Source organism: Anomalospiza imberbis, chromosome 29, assembly GCF_031753505.1.
Source record: "Anomalospiza imberbis isolate Cuckoo-Finch-1a 21T00152 chromosome 29, ASM3175350v1, whole genome shotgun sequence".
Lineage (NCBI taxonomy): Eukaryota > Metazoa > Chordata > Aves > Passeriformes > Viduidae > Anomalospiza > Anomalospiza imberbis.
The window spans coordinates 1120699-1143857 of NC_089709.1; the positions used below are offsets into that span (position 1 = coordinate 1120699).

The 23159-nt window shown below is 55.6% G+C and overlaps 1 protein-coding gene across 2 annotated transcripts; it reads left to right on the plus strand.

Annotated features, from left to right (window-relative positions):
* The first annotated feature begins 367 nt into the window (after positions 1–367).
* On the plus strand, positions 368–22166 carry OTUD7B (OTU deubiquitinase 7B). Of its 2 annotated transcripts, none has more exons than XM_068174926.1 (12): positions 368–439; positions 6798–6921; positions 7524–7694; positions 8461–8679; positions 12073–12174; positions 13659–13786; positions 14188–14300; positions 15428–15555; positions 16164–16313; positions 16746–16860; positions 17562–17646; positions 18228–22166. In XM_068174926.1, exons 2-12 carry the CDS (start codon positions 6849–6851, stop codon positions 19515–19517), a joined length of 2574 nt encoding a protein of 857 aa, XP_068031027.1. In that variant the 5' UTR covers positions 368–439; positions 6798–6848; the 3' UTR covers positions 19518–22166. The 2 variants fall into 2 exon arrangements, with proteins under 2 accessions (XP_068031027.1, XP_068031028.1); XM_068174927.1 differs by having other exon boundaries at positions 412–435.
* Positions 22167–23159: the final 993 nt, after the last annotated feature.

Genomic DNA, 23159 nt, shown 5'->3' on the forward strand with positions numbered 1-23159 from the left:
CGCGTACAGGGGGTCCCGGGCCCCTCACGGGGGTCTCAGGCCGCGTACAGGGGGTCCCGGGCCCGTCCCGGGGGTCCCGGGGGTCCCGGGGGTCCCGGGGACGCGCACCCCGTGGCGCCGCCAGGGGGCGCTCTGCCGCCCCCCCCCCCCGCGCTCCCGTGCGCGCGCGCGCCCCGTGAGTGGGGGGCGTGGCCTGGCCTGGCCCCGCGCCGCCATTGGCCCCTCCCGCCACGGCCGCGTGCGCCCGCCAAAGCGTTCCGGGCGGGAACGGGGGTGGCGGCGCGTTCCGGGCGGCGCGTTCCGTTCCGCCCCCCCCCCTCCCGTCCCCCCCGCCCCCCCCCCCCCGCCCGTCCCGGGAGCGGCCTCAGCGGCGGCGGCGACAACGGCGGGAGGGCCCGGGGGCCGCTCCGGGCCGGGCCACCCATGGAGCCTCTCGTAGGTAACGGCGGGCCCCCGCTCGGCCTCGGGAAAGTTTTGGCGGGGCCGGGCCTTGGGGCGGCGTCGGCGGCGCCCGCGGGGTCGTGGCGCGGCCTCAGGGGGCGGCGGGGGCGGGTCCCGGGGCCGCTCCCGGGGCCGCTCCCGGAGGCCGTGCCGGGGTACCAGGGAGGGTCGCGGGGTGCGGGTGCCGGTTGCGGGTCCCTGCTCAGCCCGGGGGCCTGCGGGGCCGGGGCCGGGGCCGGGGCCGGGGCCGGGGCCGGGGCCGGGGCCGGGAGGGTTCCCCGCTCCGGGGCCGCTCCGGGGCCGCCCCCCGGCCGCTGCCGGAGCGGAGCCTCCGCCGGGCGGGGGTCACCCCCGCGGTTCGCGGCTCACCGGGGAGGGGGCGACCTCTGGGGCAGGGGAGTGACATTTTCCTCCTGGTCCCGGCGATCTGGGGCCAAATAATTTTCCTCTGGGTGCTCGTTTTCCCCTGGGAGCCCCGGGATCACCGGAGGGCTGCCCGCTCCAGCCTGGGGGCGCTCCCGGGGTCCGTTGTCGAGCGGGGGAGAGCCGTGAGCGGCCGGGCTCGGGTCTGTCGGCGGCGAAAGGAGGAAAACTCCAGAAACAAACGTGGAGTTGGCGAGTCCCGATCCGGGAGGAGAGGGAGCTCCTCGTCTGGCTGATTCCCGGTGTCCGTGTTGTCGGGCAGCCTCTGTTCCGAGGCCTTGGCAGTCGCTCCCGGGAGCTGGGTTGGATCCCGGTGCACCGGGAATGCTGCGGGGGCTTTCCTGCCTGTGAAATCGGTACTCGGGACCACGGATCTCCGGGTTCCTAAAAGCCTTGTCGTCCCCTGAAGTCCTGGAGCTGGAAAGTCCCAACTTCCAGCCGGGATTCTTCGCTCTGAATCGCTGACACCGGCTGGGTTTTATCTTCCTGACCCAGCACGCGTCCATGCCGAGTCGGTTTGGTTTTTTTATTTTGTTGGGAAATGGGATTTTTAAGCTACTTAAAGATGGGGTTTGTGCTAAAGAAGCTTCTGGAGCGGAGCTGGTGTGGCCACCTGCGTTGGATGTGTCTGAAGGGGCACAGCTGGATGCACAGCTGGGTCCAGGCATGCCCCGGGCGCGCTTCAGCTGGGAGAGCCTTTGGATGGAGAGCCTTTCCCCATCCAAATCCCTGGGATGGGGAAAGGAGCCGTGTGCCCAAACCACTTAAAAATTCAGGACTCTGCTCCTCCCGGTGCATTAGTATTGGTTGGTTCCGTTTTCTGCTGGAATTTATTGAATTTTCTGCCGGCGTTTGTGGTGAATCCGTGCCACTCGGTGCCGGGACGCGGCTCTGCTGTCCGCGGGGGAGCACTGGCAGATGCTGTGGCACTTCAGCTCTCACAGTCCCGAGTCACGCCCTTAAAGTCATCCCTGAAAATGGATCGTCCTTGGCGGGAGGAGCGCTGGGTTGAAACATTCCGGGGAGAAAACGCGCGGAATTGGCGACGGAGCTGCCGTGGCCTCGATTGCAGAGGGGACTCTTGGAGCATCCCCCTGGGATACAGGCAAGGACAGCGCGTGCCAGGCCCAGCTCTTGCACAGAATCCAGGCTCAGGCTGGAAATAGTCACGGCCTGCTTTAAGGAGAGCTTGGCTCAAAGGGAATTTCTTTGGTGCAGACGCTGAGAGAACGGAGTTTGCTGGCAGTGCTTCATCAGAGAATCCTGTAATTTTGGGAGCAATTCATAACCAAGATGGTGGGACAGAGCCTGGATTTGATGGAGCTGCTGTGTTTGTGTTGGAGACTTGTTGGGCTTTTATCTGTCTTGGAGATAAAAGTGGTAGATGACCTGGGTGTTGGGAGGAGCCCAGCTGTGTCTGGAGCACTGGGAAGCAGCTGGAGCTCTGGAAAAAACAGGATGAAGCTGTTCATTGAAGCTTTATAAAAATGAGATGATTTCCATAACTGTTGCTTCACTCCCACTCCAGCTCCTGAGCACCAGCGTGGTTTTAGGAGCCCCTTTTCCTTGCTGGAGCAGCTCCTTTGTGGGGATTATGTGCTGTCCTTTCGGATTGTGCTAAAACTCTGCCAGGGATTCCAGAGCCTGCAGTTCCCAGAGTCTTGGAGAGCTGCTCCTACCAAGCATGAGGTGCAGCCACAGAGCCACATCCAGCACTGCCACAGCTGCCTGTGCCCTCTGTTCCCCAACATCCCTGCTCTTCCCTGTCAGCCTGGCTTCCTTCTGCACTCACAGCACCCCTCCTTCGGGCTGAGGGGCTCCAAGGGTGTCCTGCACCCTCAGTTTTATCAGGAACAACCGGTTTGTTGTTGTTGTTGATGAGGAGGAGGAGCTGGGTTGATTCCCATCCTGGAAGAGGCAGGGGCTGCACGGTGTGTGTCCCACCCAGCACTCCAAGGGTGTCCTGCACCCTCAGTTTTATCAGGAATAATTGATTTTTATTTTTTTTATGATGATGATGATGATGAGCTGGGTTGATTCCCATCCTGGAAGAGGCAGGGGCTGCACGGTGTGTGTCTCACCCAGCACTCCAAGGGTGTCCTGCACCATCAGTTTTATCAGGAATAACTGATTTTTTTCTTGATGATGATGAGGAGCTGGGTTGATTCCCTGGGAGAGGCAGGGGCTGCAATGTGTGTGTCCCACCCAGCCCTCCAAGGGTGTCCTGCACCCTCAGTTTTATCAGGAATAACTGATTTTTACTTTTTTGGTGATGATGATGATGATGAGGAGGAGGAGCTGGGTTGATTCCCTGGAAGAGGCAGGAGCTGCAATGTGTGTGTCCCACCCAGCCCTCCAAGGGTGTCCTGCACCATCAGTTTTATTAGGAATAATTGATGATGAGGAGCTGGGTTGATTCCCATCCTGGGAGAGGCAGGGGCTGCACGGTGTGTGTCCCACCCAGCACTCCAAGGGTGTCCTGCACCATCAGTTTTATCAGGAATAACTGATTTTTTTCTTGATGATGAGGAGGAAGCTGGGTTGATTCCCTGGAAGAGGCAGGGGCTGCAATGTGTGTGTCCCACCCAGCACTTCCAGATGGAGCTTAGTGACACAGCACAGGTGTCAGGTCAGGACGGGTGCCGCTAATCCCAGCGGCGTTAGGTAACCTGCTGGGCCAGGACAGGGATGTGGGATGGGATGGGGGCAGCCCCCGCTGTTCTGGGGTGCAGGGGGAAGCCAGAAACCTCCTTCAGGAGCATCGGGCCATGCTGGCTCAGAGCTCATGGAGAAGCTGATTGCAGGGCTCAGGTTGGAGCCACTCCCGTGTCCCACCTGCAGGTCCCAGCGTGGCCTTTCCCCTGCTTAGCCCCGAGTGCTGCCACATTTCAGGGTTTTGGAGGATTTGGGGTTTAGGAGTTTGTTATGTGCTGGTTTGCCACTCTGCTGCCGCTCCCTGATGGTGGGAGCAAGAACATCCGCGTGGGTCTGGCAGGATTAGGTTTCCCATGGATTTGGGCACCTCCTGCCTCACCTGTGGCTCCCTGAGGGTCTGGCTTGGTGTTCCCTGTGTCCCTGTGGGGAAGGGATGTGGCAGAGGGGCTGGGCCAGGAGCAGAGCCCTGGGAGTGGAGTCCTGGCTCCCAGCTTGGTTCCTGCCCTCAGCAAAACATCACGTGGCAGATCCGGGGGAGAGACGTCAGAGTTTGCTGCTCCTAAAATATTTCTGGAAGTATCTTTATAAACACAGCGGAGCCACCGCTCGGGCCGACCTTGGGTCAGGATTTGGCCCTAACAAAGAGAATTATTTCCTCTTTCTGCAGCATGTTCAGCACGATTGAAATCTAACAAAATAAGGGAATTAAAGCCCCATAAATTCCAGTCTGGGACTTTAAATGGATCCAGTTTTGCTGCTCCACGGTTGGTTCTGGTGAACTGCTTCAATTCAGTGTTCCCAGTGGTTGATTTCCCCCCCAGGATGGAGCCGAGAGACACCGAGCTCTTAGACCTCGTGTCTTGAATTCCCCCCTCAGTTTCCCGACTTCTCTGCTGGTCTTGTGGCAGGGAGTGCAGTCCTGCCTGCAGAGAGCTGGGATGCTCCACATGCTCCTGGTGAGTCCCTTCCCAAACCTGGCATGTGGCCACTGGAGCTGCCCTGGGAGAGGCCGCAGGCAGCAAGAGAGAGGAGGCTCCGGGGGGGGTTTATGACTTCCCCCTTATTTTGGATGGGCATTTGGTGTGGAAGGTCTGAATTCCCGTTAGGAAGGATTTGCAGGCTGCCAGGATGGACTAAACCCAGCTTTGCCTCATTCCCAAAGGTGGAACTGGGCAGATTCCTGCTGCCTGGAAGGCTGGAGATTGGTGTCAGCATTGGGTGGATCCGTTGGCACTTTGGAATGGGGCTTTCACTGGGTTCCCAGGGGCGTGTGACCATGGAATGCTGTTTGCAGGAAGCTCCAGCTCCTTCTGGTCCCAGCGAGGTGCGGCTCCAGCACGGCTGATGTCAGGAGCGTTGCTGTGCTCAGGCCCTGTGGAAGTGCGGGGGGATATTTGTTAAACACTTGCTGAAAAGCCTGCTGATGCCTCCTGCAAAGAAGTGTTGGCATCGCAGGAACAACCGGGCTTAGTCCTAAATACACGTTTCCCACATATTTCTGCTTGGAATGTGCCAGGAGCACTCACTTTGGATTACATCCAGCTGTGCTGCACCCCCATGCACTCCTGGGGGCTTTGGGGTGTGCTCAGCGCCTGCTCCATTGCCGGGGGATGGATTTGCAGTTGTGGATCTCCTGTGGCTTGGATTTCCTCCCTAGGCTCATATTTCCCACCTGTTCTGGAAGGAGGGAAGAGGAGAGAGCATTTCCCTTCCGCAGGGATAGGAGATAATCAATAACTCTGGGGTGGGGACATTTGTCCATCCGACCCCTCAATCTCCAGCAATCCGTCACCGCCTCGTTGGACCCAGAGTTTTCCAGCTGTGTTTTCCCTGGCATTTTTGTGCACGAGGGAGTTTGGAATGCCGTGGACGAGGGGGTGGGATGTGCTGCTTGTTCCCTCCCCAAACCTCCGCTGCGCCTGCTGAGTTTTCATTTTCGTTGGAATTCCACACCCACCTGAAGGAAGCTTTTCCCGTTATCGCAGCCGGTCTCATCCTGGAGCTGCTCCTTGCTCCTGCCAGGGATTAGAGGATCCAAACGTGCGGCTCCTAATTAGGGATGCTCCCTAAATTGGTGGAGTAAGAGCAGGAATCACTGCCAAATCCCGCTCCCGGAATGCGCCGGGCTCTGGCATCGCTTCTTCCGACACAGCTCCCGGCTTGCTCCGGGAGCTTTTCTGGGAGGAGGAACGTAACAACTCGATTGTGGGAATGGTGTTTCTCCAGCAAAGCCAAGAGATTCCAGCTTAAAGTCTGGATGCTTGTGGGGAGTCGTGCTGTTAGGGAATTTCACCCACCTTTAAGGATAATATTAGAAAAAAATATTTCAAGGCACCAGGGGGGTTTTGCCCGTCTTTAGGGATAATCCTGAAGAAGAGACTTTATTTTTCGGGCATCAGGAAAACAACCAGGTTTGTTCATATTCCACACAACCCTGGAATTTGCTCTCATACCTAATACGCCAGCACCTCCCTCTCCCAGCCTTCCCAGATTTTCCCCTTCCAGATTTTCAGCTCGGCATAAATTCTTTTCCAGTTCCTTTCAGAATCTTTATCCCAGCCTTTAGCTGCAAAGCACCAAATCCCATGGAGCGCTTTGCCGATCTGGACTCCCACAGATGAGGCTGCTCTTCCTTTCCCTCTCTGCCCCGAGGAATGCAGAAAATCAGGATTTGAAGGCATGGCAGGAGCACACGCCTTCCCTTCTGCAGGCTCAGAACCCGACAGAATCCAGATTTACAGAGTAGATCTGTGGTTTTGTTCCCCTCTGGGAAGGAGCTCTGGAGTGGAAAGGAGCTCTGTCCGGACATTGATTCTGTCTGCCAGAGCATTTGGGATTGTTTGTTTTTCTTTGGTCTGAAAGGGGCTTTTTAAAATGTATTTTCCTTAGGTCACATCTCCTAATTCTAGCATTTTGTCCTTGCTTCCCTTTCCCTGCCTCACAGCTGGGGTGCTTGGAGTGGGATGGGGCAGGGATTTGCTCCCTGTAAATGCACAAGAGAAACTTTCTTCTTTCTCATTGCTCCCAAATATTCATTTATTATATAATTTGGGAAGAAAAGCTCCACCACCTTTGAGATGAGAATTGCGTGTAGCTCGTGAATTTTCCAAGGAAATGCCCCTTGTTGGGAACAGCAAAGCGAGTGTTGTTCTCTCATCTCCCAAGGCATGAACCAGCACTCCTGGAGCACAGTTAATTTTCGAGGGAGGTCCATTCACCCCTCGGCTCATTCCCAGCTGGGATGCATGATCCATGTGTGCTCCTGGTGTCGTTCCCAGATTGATGCCGAGGAGCCGATCCGGCGCCGCTGACTCCGTCTGGCCTCGGCTATGGACATCGTCCTGTCGGATTTTGTTCGCTCAACGGGGGCAGAGCCGGGGCTGGCCAGAGACCTCCTTGAAGGTACGGAAAACTGGGAATCATGATGGGAAAACTGGGAATCATGAGGGGAATACTGGGAATCGTGATGGGAAAACTGGGAATCATGATGGGAAAACTGGGAATCGTGACGGGAATACTGGGAATCGTAATGGGAAAACTGGGAATCATGATGGGAAAACTGGGAATCGTGATGGGAAAACTGGGAATCATGATGGGAATACTGGGAATCGTGATGGGAATACTGGGAATCATGATGGGAAAACGGGGAATCATGATGGGAAAACTGGGACTCATGATGGGAAAACTGGGAATCATGATGGGAAAACTGGGAATCGTGATGGGAATACTGGGACTCATGATGGGAAAACTGGGACTCATGATGGGAAAACTGGGAATCGTGATGGGAATACTGGGAATCGTGATGGGAATACTGGGAATCGTGATGGGAAAACTGGGAATCGTGATGGGAATACTGGGAATAATGGGGTGGCTGATGGGGGAACAAAAGTTGGAAAAGGGATGAAGGAGCTGGGGGCTGGGATAGTTTACAGCACAGATGTTTAGGAAGTGCCTCAGTTTCCCTGCTGGGTGAGGGTGACCGGTGCTGCTCCCTCCCCATCCAGGCAAGAACTGGGACCTGAGCGCGGCGCTGAGCGACTTCGAGCAGCTCCGGCAGGTGCACGCCGGGAACCTCCCGCCTCCCTTCAACGAGGGCCGCGGGGCCCGGCCCCCGGAGCGGGAGGTGGCGCGGCCGGGGAGGCCCCCGCTGCAGCGCCAGGATGACATCGTGCAAGGTCAGTGTGCTGGAGCCAGGAGGAATCTGTCAAATCCCTCCTGCCAGAGCGACCTGGCTGCTCACTGCCAGGTCTGCCGTGTCGGAGCCCAGCGCATCCCTCTGGCTGCCCCGGCTGGCTCCAGACCCTGGCACGGGGCTCGGGGAGCTTGGCACCAACTCAGAAACACCTGTGGCTTCGATTTCAGCCCGTGGAGAAAGCTGCCAGCTTTTTATGAGGAATTACAAGGGTTTGAGTGGTGTGGTAGTTGAGTTAACACAGGGTGAAAAAGAAGAATTTGGGGGTTTTTAGAATGGGGCACAAGATGGAGGGATTTGGGCGTGTCCTGGCCTTCTTCTCCTTCTTCTTGCCCTCCATGTCTTGGTGGGATGGTGACACTTTTCTGTTGGTTTAAGGTAGAGATAAACTGTCCAACATAAATGACAGCTATTGGCACGCTATTGTAAATATAATACACAGAGTTCTGAGTATAAAATGTAAACGCTGCCCGAGACTGGGGACAGAATGCCATGGGCGACCTGCTGGACAGAGCTCAGCAGGGCAGAGAGAGAATATTATAGATAAGGGAAAATAAACAACCTTGAGAAGCTGATCCTGCACACCCAGACTCCTCCTTTGGCTGCACGGGCTGGGAAACGAGGACGTTTACACTCTTGGGGTCACCCTGACACCGCAGACCCCGAGACTGCAGCAGTTTGGTGCTGGCTGCTCTGGGATTTGCTGCTCCTGCCCCACTTTGCTGTTTGCTGTTCCTTCTTTCCCCCAGAGAAGCGCCTGTCCCGAGGCATTTCCCACGCCAGCTCCACCATCGTGTCCCTGGCCCGTTCCCACGTCTCCAGCAACGGCAGCAGCAGTGAACACCTGCTGGAGATGCCCATCTGCACCTTCCAGCTGCCCGACCTCACCGTGTACCCCGAGGACTTCCGCAGCTTCATCGAGCGGGATCTTATCGAGCAGTCCATGCTGGTAGCACTGGAGCAGGCTGGTGAGTGCTGGATCCATGGGCAGCTGGAGAGTGTCACCCGTGGGATATCACATGGATGCGTATCCACCAGGGAATTGTTGCATCGTTTTTATGGCCTGGCGCAAGGGTTGAGTAGGAGCTGCTTCCCTTCCCCCATGGAAACTGAGTGTAAATAACCCAGGGCTGTTATCACTGTGCACGTTTGAGAGGGAAAACACCCCAAAACTGACATTGTCTCACCCCTGGAGCATTCCAGTGCTCTGTCCTGCCTGTCCCGTGGAGGGACAGGGAAAAGGGAATTCCCGTCCAACACGTCCTGCTGACAAACCCTGCGTTGATTACAGACCCTGGAGGTCGATGCTGCTGCTCCGGTGCCTGCTGGGTGCCTGGGGAGGAGCCCCCTGCTTTGGTTCCAGGTTCCTGGAGAGCTGCCAGGGGGTCTGTAAATGAGGGGATGAGGGGGACATCTGTGCTGGCAGGGAAAAACCTCATCCCTGGCACCAGGAAGGTTCCTGTGGGCAGGGGCAGGGTCCTGTGAGGGATCTCAGGAGGGTTTACACCCCCCACTGTTTCTGTGGTGCTGCACATAGCACAAAACACATTATCCTTAGGGATAACAGACACTCTGGGGGCCCAACTTCTCCCTCCCCTGCTCAGGAGTTGCTGTAAGAAATATTCTCATGTTTTGGGAATGAGCACTTGATCCCAGCGATCCCATTACGCGGCGACGCCGCGCGGTGACTGCAGAGCTGCTGGCTCTGGTGCAGATAGACCCCAGATCTCATCCCAGCAGAGCCAGGGCTGGGGTTCCTGTGTCCCAACACAAATGGAATGCGGGGCTGGGGGTTGCTGGGTGCTTCATCCGTGGGCTGGGGGCACTTCCAGGTGTGCTGAGATGCTGGTAACGGGAAGGAATTTAGAAATTCAGAGTTTTAGAAAATGCCTTTTGGAGACTTGAGTGCCTGTGGGCTGTTCTAAATGAGTGTTTTGTCTGTAACAAAGGGCTGGAGTGCAGCTATGAAATATTCCAAGCTGGATTCCAAGTAGGGTTTTGAGCATGGTGCTGACACACCATCCTTAGGGAATTAAGGAAATACGTTTTATAGCCCAATAAATGTTCAGCTCCTCTCCCCCATGTATTCAGAGGTGCTGTTACACCACTGTGGCAGAGTAAGCACTTCCACAGTGGTGCTAAACTTCAGTGAGATCCTCTGGGAATGCTTTGAATGTGCTTGGAGTGGTATGGAAGGGTCTTGGTGGAGCTGAAACCTCGGCCCTCAATGGAGCCTTGGTGTCCTTTGACACAAACCCTTGTGGATCAGGAGCCGGGCCTTGCTCTGAGCTGGGAAGCTGCAGACTGGGTTTGCTCGTGGCACGTGGGGAGGAGCAGTCCGTGGTGCCTCACCTGAGGGTATTAGGGGATAAAAATCATCAAGAGCTGAAAGATCCTGATCCTTTGGGGCCTCGGGAGCAAGCCCTGGGACACTCCCTGTGTCAGGAAGCCAGAGCGGATTCCTGGTAGCCTTGGGGAAGCCATTTATGGTTTGGATGAGGCAATCCTCCCTCCAGGCTGGGTGGAGCCATCAGTTCCTTCCTGTTGCTGTGACCTGTTCAGGTGGCTCCTGCTGGAAGATACGATGGGATTTCCCCAGACACCCTGTGGGGACAGCCAGGTGTTCTGCAGGGGTAACACAGGCTCACGGTGCTGGATGCAAAGGGAGCCTCTGGATGCCAGCGGGCTTTTCCTGTGTGCAGAAGATCTGTTGCCACCATGGGCGTTCTGGGAAGATCCCTCAGCTGATTTCCCTGTTGAGGGGGAAATCAACGGTTGATTTCCCTGCAGAGCTCTCAGGGCTGCCTCTTAAGAGCCACACACACAGAGTAAATGTTGTTTTCAGTACTTCTGGGCAGCCTCTTGGCCTTTTGACGGGAGCAAAACACTGGGAGGAGGGTTGGGCGTGTGGTTCCTTTGGAGACGACTTCTCTTGCGTAACTGGAGCCAGGGCAAACACTCGGGCACAGAAATACCTCTGCAAGGTGTGTCCCCTCAGATCTGACTCGCACAACCTCCCAGGCACCAACAGGACGTGCAGACTCCACGGAAAAGCGCATCAAATCCTGCAGGAATGAGGGAGAATGGATAAGAGGGTGCTGCCCCTAGCAGCGTTACGTGTGGGACAGCTCCTGTGAGGCGCCCCTGGCCCTGGGCCACTTGGCCAGGCTCCCGACTCGGCCGTGCCAGGAGCTATATTGAGGGAACAGGCGGCTTCTCTGTGCAGAGCCATTGTCCCCAGGCTCAGTGCAGAATGCTTCCAGCTCTGGCGGGTCCCTTTCCTGGCACTGGGAACAGCAACGACCTGCCTGTGTCACACTGAGCTTCATGGTTTTTTGGTTTTTTTGTGTTGGGGATGTTTTAACCCCCGTTTTCTGCGTTTAGTTCCTCTCCCCGAGGTTGTACAAAGCATTTGCAGCAATCCCGTGTCTGTGTTCTGGGATCCCTGGCAGGGATCGTGCTCCAGAGGGAAGAGAGGCTCTTTGGAAACGATGGGAAAGGGCTGGTTTCCTGCAGGAGCAATTTAAATACAACTTGGAAGCCTCAACAGGGTAATCCAGCCAAAAACCTGCCTGTTGCACAGGATCCAAAAACTCCTGGAAAATACGGCAGCCAAGGAGGGATGTTGAGGGCAGGGCAAGACACAGACAGGGGCTCAAAGTCCTGATCCAGCCCAGCTTCAGTCCCTTGGGAAGGGCTGAATCTCCAGCCACACTGGGCATTTCTTCCCACCTCCTATTTTTAGCTGCTCTTGACTTGAATCACCACAGTGACCCAAAACTCCCAGTCTAAAGCGCCGTCGGTTTGCATGTGCAGCAGGAGAGCTGCTGGGATCAGCAGAAATCCTGGAGTATTCTGCCTAAAAATCAGTGAGCAGGGAAATGTGGCCATGAGAGAGTCGAAACTGGAGGGATTTGGTTCCAAGAAGCAGCAGAAGGCTGGTTTTCCCTGGAGAAGTTGTTTGTGCTGGGTGCTCCTGGAGGCATTTTCAGCCTGATGGGCTGAAATAAAGGAAATAAGGGGTGTGGGGAAAAAACAGATAGAGGAGAACTGGTCTGGGTGGAAGTCCTGGCTCCTATTTGTGTGTAATTCTGATTTGTGCGACCCCAAATTCAGCCAGGTCTTTTCCTGGCATCCTCAGGGAGTTTTGCAGCTCCAGTCTCCTCTTTTTTGTTGCTTTGTCCTGACTCTTCCCCACCCAGTCCCGGGATGGGTCTGTACCTTCCCACCTGTCCGGGCACTCCCCTGCTCGTTCGGCTGGTTTTTGGCCACGGTTTCGGAAGGGCTGAGCCCTGCAGTGCCCCCAGAACGCCCCAGTCCTGTGCTGTGCCATGGTTTCACACTCTCCCCAATCTCCCCAGGGCGTCTCAACTGGTGGGTGACGGTGGATCCCAGCTGCCAGCGCCTCCTGCCCCTGGCCACCACTGGCGACGGGAATTGCTTGCTCCACGCTGCCTCCCTGGGTAAGGCTTGGCTCAGTCCCAGCCAGCCAGTCCTGGGCCCCCTCTGGGAGCAGACCCATTCTGGTGGGAAGGCAGGATGCTGCTGCTCCTCCCGGCTGGGCGAGAGCAGCCGCAGTGGGGGTGGGGTGGTTTGAAGGGAAGGGGCTGCCAGCAGCTTCTCAAATCCTTGTCCCCTGTCGTAAGTGTAGGTGAACTTGGTGGGAAGAAATGATGATGCTTGGCTTTAGTTCAGAAGGCTGAATGATTTCTTTATTATAGCTATGCTATAATACATTAATATACCATTTAAGGGAGATACTAAAACCACAAACCTACTTTTTCTAACTGCTATATCTAATTAACTCACAACTCGTCACCCTCTCTGGAGAGTCCAGCCACAGGTGGGTTGGGTTGGGTTGGATTGGGTTGGACTGGATTGGGTTGGACTGGATTGGATTGGACTGGATTGGATTGGACTGGATTGGACTGGATTGGGTTGGATTGGATTGGGTTGGATTGGATTGGGTTGGATTGGGTTGGACTGGATTGGATTGGACTGGATTGGATTGGACTGGATCGGATTGGACTGGATTGGACTGGATTGGATTGGGTTGGATTGGACTGGATTGGATTGGACTGGATTGGGTTGGATTGGACTGGATTGGATTGGACTGGATTGGACTGGATTGGATTGGACTGGATTGGGTTGGATTGGGTTGGACTGGATTGGACTGGATTGGACTGGATTGGATTGGACTGGATTGGATTGGATTGGGTTGGATTGGGTTGGACTGGATTGGACTGGATTGGACTGGATTGGATTGGACTGGATTGGGTTGGATTGGGTTGGACTGGATTGGACTGGATTGGACTGGATTGGATTGGACTGGATTGGATTGGGTTGGATTGGGTTGGACTGGATTGGACTGGATTGGGTTGGATTGGGTTGGACTGGATTGGACTGGATTGGACTGGATTGGATTGGACTGGATTGGATTGGATTGGGTTGGATTGGGTTGGACTGGATTGGACTGGATTGGACTGGATTGGATTGGACTGGATTGGGTTGGATTGGGTTGGACTGGATTGGACTGGATTGGACTGGATTGGATTGGACTGGATTGGATTGGGTTGGATTGGGTTGGACTGGATTGGACTGGATTGGGTTGGCCACCAGGCTCAAACCATCCTCACCAGGATCCAACCAAGCAATCACCCCAGGTGAACAATTCTCCAAACACATTCCACATGGGAAAAACGAGGAGCAGAAATAGAAATTGTTTTCTCTCTCATTCTTTTGTGTTCCTCAATGAAAAAGTCTTGAGAGAGAGAAGAACGTGCCTGCCACACTCCCCCTCTGTCTGGCAAGTTTCCCTGGATGCCTGAAGGAAATGTGGGATAATGGAGCAGCCCCTTCCCTTCCCTTCCCTGGCAGGCACCTCAGTGGCTCAGGGAGTCTCACTAGCCCCTCCTGACCTTGCAGTGTGTTCCTTCTCTCCCTGCAGGTATGTGGGGCTTCCACGACCGGGATCTCATGCTCAGGAAATCCCTGTACACCCTGATGGACAAGGGAGCGGAGCGGGAAGCGCTGAGGCGGAGATGGCGCTGGCAGCAGACGCAGCAGAACAAGGAGGTGGGAGCCAGCTGAGTGTTGGTTTGGGCCCTCTTGGCCAAGGGGAACATCCTGGGAAAACGTCCTGTGGGTTTGGGAGGTGCTGCCTGTCGGGTCTGGAATTTTGGGCAGCTCCCTGCTGTGCCACTGGACTGTGCTGTGGTAAGGGGTGTCCTGCAGTCAGAGCTGCAGCGAAACAAAAAGGTCTTGGGACAAGTGACAGGACAAAGGGAATGGATTTAAATCGAGAGGGGAAGTTTGGATGAATGCTGGGAAGCACTTTTGAGGACACGGTGCAGAATGTGTTGATTGTTTTTGCACAAACCCATAGAGAAAAGTTGTGCTGTGGGTATAAACCCGTGCTGGAGCAACTGGAAGAGCTCTGCTTGGAGGATTTTTGGGTTCTCTTTGCCATTTTGCAGTCTGGCCTGGTTTACACGGAGGAGGAGTGGCAGAAGGAGTGGAACGAGCTGATCAAGCTGGCGTCCAGCGAGCCCCGCGTGCACTACAGCACCAACGGCGGCGGCTGCGGCGGGTACGGAGCAGAGGACACATCCAGGTGTAGAACAGGGACTGAATTCCCTCAGGGCACAGCTCTCATGCTGCTCCAGGGCAGGGCAGCGGGTCTGTGTTGGTCCGCTTGGGGATTCAGGGGAAGGACAAGGATCCCGAGGAAGCACAAGGCACGTTGAGCATCCCAGGAAAGGATTTTGGTGCTGCACGGCCTCGTCTGTGGGGTAGCACTGGGATTGAGCAGGGAATAAATCTTTTCCTTGTGTTTCCTTGTGGTGTTTCCTTGTGTTGTTTCTTTGTGTTTCCTTGTGGTGTTTCCTTGTGTTGTTTCTTTGTGTTTCCTTGTGGTGTTTCCTTGTGTTTCCTCGTGTCTCCTTGTGTTCCCTTGTGGTGTCTCCTTGTGTTTCCTCGTGTTTCTTCGTATTTCCTCATGTTTCCTCGTGTTTCCTCGTGTTTCCTCGTGTTTCCTCGTGTTTCCTCGTGTTTCCTCGTGTTTCCTCGTGTTTCCTCGTGTCTCCTCGTGTTTCCTCGTGTTTCCTCACGTTTCCTCGTGTTTCCTCGTGTTTCCTCATGTTTCCTCATGTTTCCTCGTGTCTCCTTGTGTTTCCTCGTGTTTCCTCACGTTTCCTCGTGTTTCCTCATGTTTCCTCGTGTTTCCTCACGTCTCCTCGTGTTTCCTCATGTTTCCTCGTGTTTCCTCACGTTTCCTCGTGTTTCCTTGTGTTTCCTCATGTTTCCTCATGTTTCCTCGTGTCTCCTTGTGTTCCCTTGTGGTGTTTCCTTGTGTTTCCTCATGTTTCCTCGTGTCTCCTCGTACCTCCTTGTGTTACTCACTCTGAAATGAGAGAAAAACCCAGAGCTGAGAGGTTTTGCCATCTCACTTCTGTTTCACGGTTCAGCCCTGCCACAGCTGTCCAGCTCCTTAGGTAAGGGACTCCCAGCAGCGCCAGGCATCAGCTGGGCATTCCTTGGGCACAAACCCTTGTCTTGGAGCAGGACATTTTGGGAATCCACACCTAAACCCTCACGTTAACGCCGCGATCCGCCTTCGCTCTGTCCACCCACCTCTACGTGAAGCTTCCTCCTGGGTGTTACAAAGCAAATGATTGAATAGCCAAGGGATGACATTCAACCTCTCCTTTGCCCAAGGGTGGAGAGTTCAGAGGAGCCGGTGTACGAGAGCCTGGAGGAGTTCCACGTCTTTGTCCTGGCCCACGTGCTGAAGAGACCCATCGTGGTGGTGGCAGACACGATGCTGCGCGACTCGGGCGGCGAAGGTGAGACCTGCCTCTCTTCCCAAAGCCTCTCTGAGCTCTCCACCTTTCCTTTCTACCCTTTCTGGGGCCTCTTGGCTGTCAAGGCTGGACCTGGAGTTGGGAATGGTGCAGAGGGGAAAATGGACCTGCTGCAGGTGAGCCTACAGAGGGGCCAGGGCCAGGTTTGGCTCCCAAGCTGATTTCTGCTGCTTTGAGAGCATCCACACGAGGTTTTTTTTTTTTTTTTTTTACCTCTTTTGCCCCTACACACACATCTAGAGATGAGAAATTCCATTCCCTGGGTGGCAGATTTTCCACCATCAGCTTCAGTTTCCTGTCGGAGAAGGTTAATCAATTTCCCTCGTTCTGTGGGCAAAGTTTATCTTGTGGGGGAGTGAAGAGGAAGTATTTTTATAGAAAATACCAGTTCATTCTACATTTTAAATCCTCCTGAAGCAAAATAAGCATCTATTTTGGGTTGTGGTTTTGTTTCATGTCCCCTGAGATGACAGATAATTGCAGGTGAGCCCTCGACTGAGGCGAATGGCTCATTCTGGAGCACTTGCAGCACAAACAACTCTGAACTCTTGAACCTGTGATCAGAACTAACCGCTCTCATTTCTTCCCAGCGTTTGCCCCAATTCCCTTTGGAGGGATCTATCTTCCCCTGGAAGTCCCAGCCAGCAAATGCCACCGGTCTCCACTGGTTTTGGCTTATGACCAAGCCCATTTTTCTGCCCTGGTCTCCATGGAGCAGAAGGAAAACACAAAAGATCAAGGTGAGTGATGAGATTCAAACTGAGGAGGAGGATTTGGGAGTGCTGGGGGGGAAGAGCTGGCCAGGACCCATCAATGTGCACTGTCAGCCCAGAAAACCAACAGTGTCCTGACCTTGGAGCCCTTCCAGTGCCTAAAGGGGCTCCAGGAGCTGGAGGGAGACTTGGGACAAGGGCCTGGAGTGGCAAGACAAGGGGAATGGCTTCCCACCGACACAGGGCAGAGTTAGACGGGACAGTGTGAAGAAACTCTTCCCTGTGAGGGTCGTGAGGCATTCCATGGTGCTCTGACAGTTCCATGCTCCCAGGTACTGGCAGTCACTGGCATTTGCCATCAGAGGTGACAATAGCTCCTGCTGGGTGCTCAGAGTTGGCTCCAAGGGTGGAGTGTTTGTCCTTCTGGGCTGTAACCGTGACATTTGTGTCCCGGGGCAGCTGTGATCCCCCTGACAGACTCTGAGCACAAGCTGCTCCCCGTGCACTTCGCCGTGGATCCCGGGAAGGAGTGGCAGTGGGGGAAGGACGACAGTGACAATGTCAAGCTGGCCAGGTTGGTGACCTGCAGGTGATCCAGGGTGAGACTCCACTGAGGGTCTGGGTGATCTGCAGAGCAGAGAGGTGACGGGTGAAGGCTTCAGTCCTGACCCCAGCTGGGTTTTCTTGTGCTGGATAAAAGTTGTGCCCACAGGGAATGACACTGTTGGATGGGATGGAGCAGCTTTTCCTTAATTTTCCTTCATTTTGGTAGGATTTGGGTGGGGCTGTGACATCTCACAAGCTTCCTTCCCACATAGAAAGCAGATGATGCTCCAGATCCTGGAGCTCCGGGGCCGGGTGTAGCTCAAGCCACCAGCAGCAGTGGAGGATCTTCTGTCATAGCAGCACAAAAAAGGGGTATTTTAACATTTGCCACCAGATCCCTGTGTCGTGGGTCCCTGGAGCAGGGAGGGTGGTGGCCACCAGGCCATGCCTGGTCTGGGTGAGGCTTCGGGCAGGTCTCACCATGGTTTGGTCCCATGGTTCCTATGGCTGAGGCAGAAGCGTCTTGATTCCGACACTGAGGAATCTGATTTCTCCCTTTGGGTTTTCATTGAAAGGAAAGCTGCATAATTGTCCCTTTTGTGCCCTTGGACCTGCTGTAGGAAAACACCCGCTGGAATACATAACACAGGGAATAATGTAAATATGGGGGGAGATATTTCCAGGTGGGAAATGGCTCTAACCTGTGGCTTTACCCCCCTCCAACGCCAGCGTGACGCTGTCACTGGAAGCCAAACTGCACCTGCTGCACAGCTACATGAATGTCAGATGGATCACGTTGCCTTGTGACACGCAGGTAAAGGATCCAGGGGGATCTTCTTTGCCTATGAATTATTCAACCCTTCTCTCTACCACGAGGCTGTTGTAGGGCCTTACCTGGGGGCTCTGCCTCATGTAGGGTTCTGTGCCCACAGGAATTGTGGCTGACTCTGCTCAGGGAGCAGGGAAGTGACTCGGTTTTGCGGGTGGGCACCTTTTCCCTGGAGCTTTCCATGTCCATTTTCAGTCTTCACATGGCCCAGATGCCCCTCGGGGACGCCCCATGCTCCACACAAATGGGAGCTGTTGGTTTATGGCCACCTCGAGACTGGAACAAGTCTCACCCCCCTCTTCCCTGGCTTTGCACCTGAAACCTTGAGCAAGTGGAGGTATTACAGAATCACAGAATAGAGTCATAAGATCCTGGACTCGCTCAGGTTGAAAGGGGGATATTCAGAGACGTGCAGGATGCACTGGGGACGCGCTTCTCTGAGCGTGTCCGGACGCCGTCCCCTCCGTGTTCCACGCAACACCACCTCCTTTGCTTCACCTTCCGCCTGAAAATCTTCACCTGAGGAGTTTCTAGACTTTGATAATTTGTCTTTCCTTCCTCCCCAGGCGCCTCTGGCTCAGCCAGAATCCCCCACGGCCTCCGCGGGTGACGACGCTCGCTCGGCAGCGGAGTCGGGCGAGTCGGACAAGGAGTCAGTGTGCAGCAGCTCTGCCAGCAACGGGGGCACCAGGGCAGGCAAGGACAGGGAGAAACCAAAGAAAGAGCGGGAAAAGGAGAAGGAAAAGGATAAAAAACGGGCAGACTCGGTGGCCAACAAGCTGGGAAGCTTCGGGAAGACTCTGGGCAGCAAACTAAAAAAGAACATGGGGGGCCTGATGCACAGCAAAGCCGTGAAGGGCGGCGTGAGCAACGGGCAGGGAGACACCCTGGAGAAGAAGAAGAAAGGATCCCTGAAGGCACGGAAAGACAGCAAAGAGGAGTGTTCCCCGGGAGAACTAGCTCCTGCAGAGAAGTCGTGTGCAGGCAAAGCAGCCCTGGAGAAGCCGTCGGATCCCTACAAGTACAGCAGCGACGTGCGGCTGAGCCTGAGCATCCTGCGCGCCGCCATGCAGGGCGAGCGCAAGTTCATCTTCGCCAGCCACCTCAAGACCAGCACCCGGCACCAGTTCCAGGAGGAGATGATCCAGAGGTACCTCCTGGATGCTGAGGAGCGTTTCCTGGCGGAGCAGAGGCAGAAGGAGGCGGAGAAGAAGGCGCTGGGCAGCGCTGCCCCGGCCAAGAGGCCGGAAGGGGAGGTGGGCGCCCAGCGGAGCGAGGAGGCGATGCCAAGCCCCGTGTTCTGCCAGCCGCCCCCCACCTACCCCCCCCAGCCCCTGGAGCCGGCCGTGGGTGCTAAACTAGCAGCTTTTCCAGCTGGCTGTTCCGGCGTTTTCACCTTCCCCAGGCCCTCCATGGGCAGTGCTGAGGGGCTGCACCCGCCCGCGTGCCCCGAGGGCCGGCGGCAGCTGGCGGGGGGGCCCTGTGGGAGCCTCCCCCCCTACGCCACCCTGCCCCGGCACCACCAGGGCCGCCTCGGCCCCTGCCCCCCCGGCCCTGCCCACCTGGGCCGGTTCTCCCCCACGGACATGGACATCCAGCCTCCCTTCCCTTCGGAGTGCGAGGGCTCCGGCTGCCTCCCCCCGCACAGCAACGGCTGCCGGGAGCTCCTCGAGCAGGACAAGGGAGGAACAGCGGATAAAATGAGAAGCCAAGCCCTCTACAACATCCAGCAGACCAAGTGCAAACAGCCCAACTGCAGCTTTTATGGACACCCAGAGACTGGGAATTTCTGTTCCTGCTGTTACAAGGAAGAGCTGCGGCGCAGGGAGAGGGAGGCACTGGTGCACAGGTTCTGATGCTCGCCCTGTGTGGATCCGGACCCCTGGCACGTGGGGGATGCAATAACAGAGATCCATCTTGGTTTTACACCCACCCACGCCCTGCAGGAGGTGGGAGCAGGCGTTGGGCCTGCTGGGATGGGCTGGGAGTGGCATGGGGCTGGTGGCATTGACGGGGTGCAGGAGGGAGAGAGGGGGGGAAAGCAGCCCCTGCTTTCCTGGAGCCCCTGCAGGGGAGGAGAAGGATTCCCAGGGGTGCCTGGGGACAGTGGGGGCTGCTCGGGTCGGAGCACAGGGTGAGGGGAGAGAATTCCTCCAAAACTCAATAAACCAGACCAAAGCTTTGGGAGTGGGCAGGGGGAGCAGCTCCCACCAGGTCCTTCCCACTTCCTGACCACCTGGGACGGAGCAGAAATGCCCCATTTTGAGCATCACAAACCTTTTAATGGAGTTTTTTAACACTGGTTTTATTCTGTATTTCTTCTTGCTGGTACTGAGCGACACCGTGTTGGAGTTGGACTTCGATGAGGTGAGGTGGGTTGGACACCCCCCACCCAGTCCTGGATGACTCCGAGCACCAGGACAGGCTCAGGGCTCTGTCCCCTCCTCTCCTCCCTCTCAGAGCTGAACTCTGGTTTTAAAATGTTGCTTTTAAACTCTTTCTGAGGCGGGGCGGGGAGCCAGGGGGACTCCCAGAGCTCAAGGGGTTGGAGGTTTCTCTTCCTTGTGCAGAACCCCCAGCCCTCAGGAGAGCCGAGGCGAGATCCTGGGTCAGCATCTCCTGCCAGGAATTCCCAGTGGCCTGGGGCAAATCCCCCAGGAATACCCACTGGAAAGGGGTCCCAGAGCACCCCCAGTCCCGGGGTGGAGCCAGGGGGGGTCACAGCCCCATGTAACTCCTACTTGAGCACAGCTACTCTGTACTACCTCTGATCCTGATTAACTCGGCTCCGTTGTGCTGAGCCACCAACTGACCTTTAGGCTGCGGAATTAATCCATATTTTTGATAACAGGGCTAAAAAGCAGAACAATAAGGTAAAATCCTCCCGTGACTAACGTCCCGCGCCGTTCCTGACCCCATGCCGGCCCCCTGGCTCCCAGGGTGGGATTCACTTTAGCACTGCGATGTTTGCACAGAATTCCTTGGGGTTTTTTTGGTAACTGCGGCTCCCAAACCGGGCCTGATCCTGCACGGAGCGAGGTGCAGCATTTCCTATCACACGGAAATAAAGCAGGAGTTCTATCCTTCAGCCAGAGCTTTACAACATCCCCTCGTTTCTATTTTTGGGTTGATTTTCCAGAAGGCATCAAACTATGCAACCCCTTCCTGCCCATGGCCATTTCCAGGGGAAGGGATGAGGCAGAGGAGCTGAAGTGAGCTCGGGGCATCACCCGACGCCTTACACTTGGCCCAAAAAATGTTAGCTTAGACCTAAAACCCCCTGAGGTAAGGCCTTTCCTACACCTAAATGTCCCCAAATAAGGCCTTTCCTACTGGGATCCCAACACCTTGAGTCCAGCCAGCAATGCTCCTCGGCTGCAGATTTTCAAATCCAAATTTCAGGGACACCCCAGGGATGGTTTGGCTCCAGTGTAAACTGTTTTCCCTGGTTTTATAAAATCCCCGAGCGTGGCTGAAGCTGTGGGAAGGGGAGGGGGTGACACCCACTCCAGCTGGCTCCTCTTACCTCGGAACAAATTCCAGGTTTCTCCCTCAAACTGCGGGAATTCCAAAGGACTTTAACCCCGGGGCAGGGACATGCAGTGCTGGGTAAGCAGCACAGGCTCTGCCCCCACTTGGTTCACCCCAAAATTTAAGCTGAGATGCTTAAAACCCAACCCAATCCCTTCACTGGTTATGGGCACTCGGTTTAAATTCCACTTTCTGATGTTTATTTCCCCCCAAATCGGAGCAGCAGCTTTATTTTGGCGTTGGGAATATCCTCTGGCTGTGCCAGAAGCACCGGGAGCAGGGATGCCCCAGGGCACGGGAGGGCAGGGGGAGCTGATGCTTCATCATCCTCGGGTTTTGGGGGAATTTCTCTCCTGTTTGGTTACCTCCATCCCAGTGGATGCTGGGCTTGGGTGGGGATGGGAAGCCCCCAGACCTGCTCCTTGGCATTGTGGGAGGAGAGAGAGGGAGAAGGCAGAAAACCTGGAGGAAATGCACCAGTCCTGGAGGGAAAACTCCAAAACTGGAGGAGAAGCACCAAACCTGCCCCCAGGAGGGATTTTTCCACGGGGATGGGGACGGAGAGACTGTGGTGTGACCCCAAGGTCAAACTAAGTGCACTTACTGGTGTGGTCGGAATTCAAATTGCTGCCATCGGATCCTGGTGGAGGAAAACTTTGTCTCTCAGCGTGTGTAAAACCCGTTAACGAGATTTGATTGGATTTTATTAAATGAGATTCACCTTCGCCATTCCCCGGCCCCTCGGCGGAGGGGGCCGGGGCAGCTTTGGGTCTCACTAACGCGACGCCGAGTGACCTGAATTAATTCTGCAGTGGTTTATTCACGAAAAAACCTTTTTTTTTTTATTAATTCCAGATTAATCAGTGATATTTGGCCTCCTGGTGAACAGGGCCAGAGCGTTGCACTTGGGCTGTACCTGTGGCCTCGTTGTGGCACCACAGACTCATTGACAATAAAAACCTTCAGCTGATGCACCTGAGGCTCCTTTATCCCCTCACCCCGAGGGCTCTGGGCATCCCCAATTCCCTCCTGGGGCTGCTCCTCATCCCTTTCTCCATCCAATTACTGGGATTTTGGGGTTACCACTTATTATTTTTGGGGAGGGTTATTATTTATATCATTTATTGTGTGATTCCATTTTGGTACTAATTCTTGCCTTTCATTTAAAAAAGAACACCCTCAAACACCCTTCCCTCCCTCTTTCTGTCTATCCTTGCTGCTCTTGGAGCCTTTTCCCCAGCTGCATCCCTTTGGCTCCCTTTGTCCTGAGTCTCAGGACAGAATTAGGGATAAAATCCAGCATGGGCCATATGGATGCTGAAGCTTTAAATGAAAGAGGAAAAAGAGGTTTGGGGGTGGTTGGAGATGGATTGTGGAAGGTGGGACCCCGGGAGCAGTTTCCCATTGGATTTCTGGCTTTGGGATTTTCTCTCCCAGCTCCCTGCTTTTCCTTCCTCCTGGCGTTGTGGGTGGACACTCCATGCCCAGCGCCGTCTCTGTGCCGGATGATTTTTCCTCCAGGATCTTTCCTCCTGCCATGGCCCAAACTGACCCCGTCCTGGCTTGGAGCAGCTCCCGGCTCAAAGCCTCCAGGAAATTCCGCTCATCCGCTCATCTGCCAGCTGCCAGAGCCAAAAGCTTTCCCCAGCCCCGGGAACCTCTGCCCGGTGATCCTGCTGCAGGAGGAAAATTGGGGTGCACGAGCTGCAGCCTCCAAAGCTGGCACTGCCCCAAAAATCTGGGGGGGAAATACTGCAGGAATCCGAGTTGGAACTGGAGTTCTGTTTTCGTGTGCCTGGGTTGTGCCAGGATTTATCCTGCCCCGTGCTGGCACTGCTACCTCGGCTGCCTCGGGCCTTGGGGTGCCCGGAGGTCTCGTGGCACTGAGGGGTGACACAGGTAGCCCCGGGGCCACCATCCACCTGCCGCCCGGTGTGGGGTCGGTGGCTCGGCGAGGCAGAGGCCGG

What these genes read in the sequence shown, in the direction of transcription:
- OTUD7B (XM_068174926.1), top strand. Translation starts at nt 6,849, where the DNA reads ATGGACATCGTCCTGTCGGATTTTGTTCGCTCAACGGGGGCAGAGCCG. An exon ending in CCAGGATGACATCGTGCAAG is followed by an intron (nt 7,695 to 8,460) that starts GTCAGTGTGCTG and finishes TCTTTCCCCCAG; the next exon opens with AGAAGCGCCTGTCCCGAGGC. An exon ending in GGAAAACACAAAAGATCAAG is followed by an intron (nt 16,314 to 16,745) that starts GTGAGTGATGAG and finishes GTCCCGGGGCAG; the next exon opens with CTGTGATCCCCCTGACAGAC.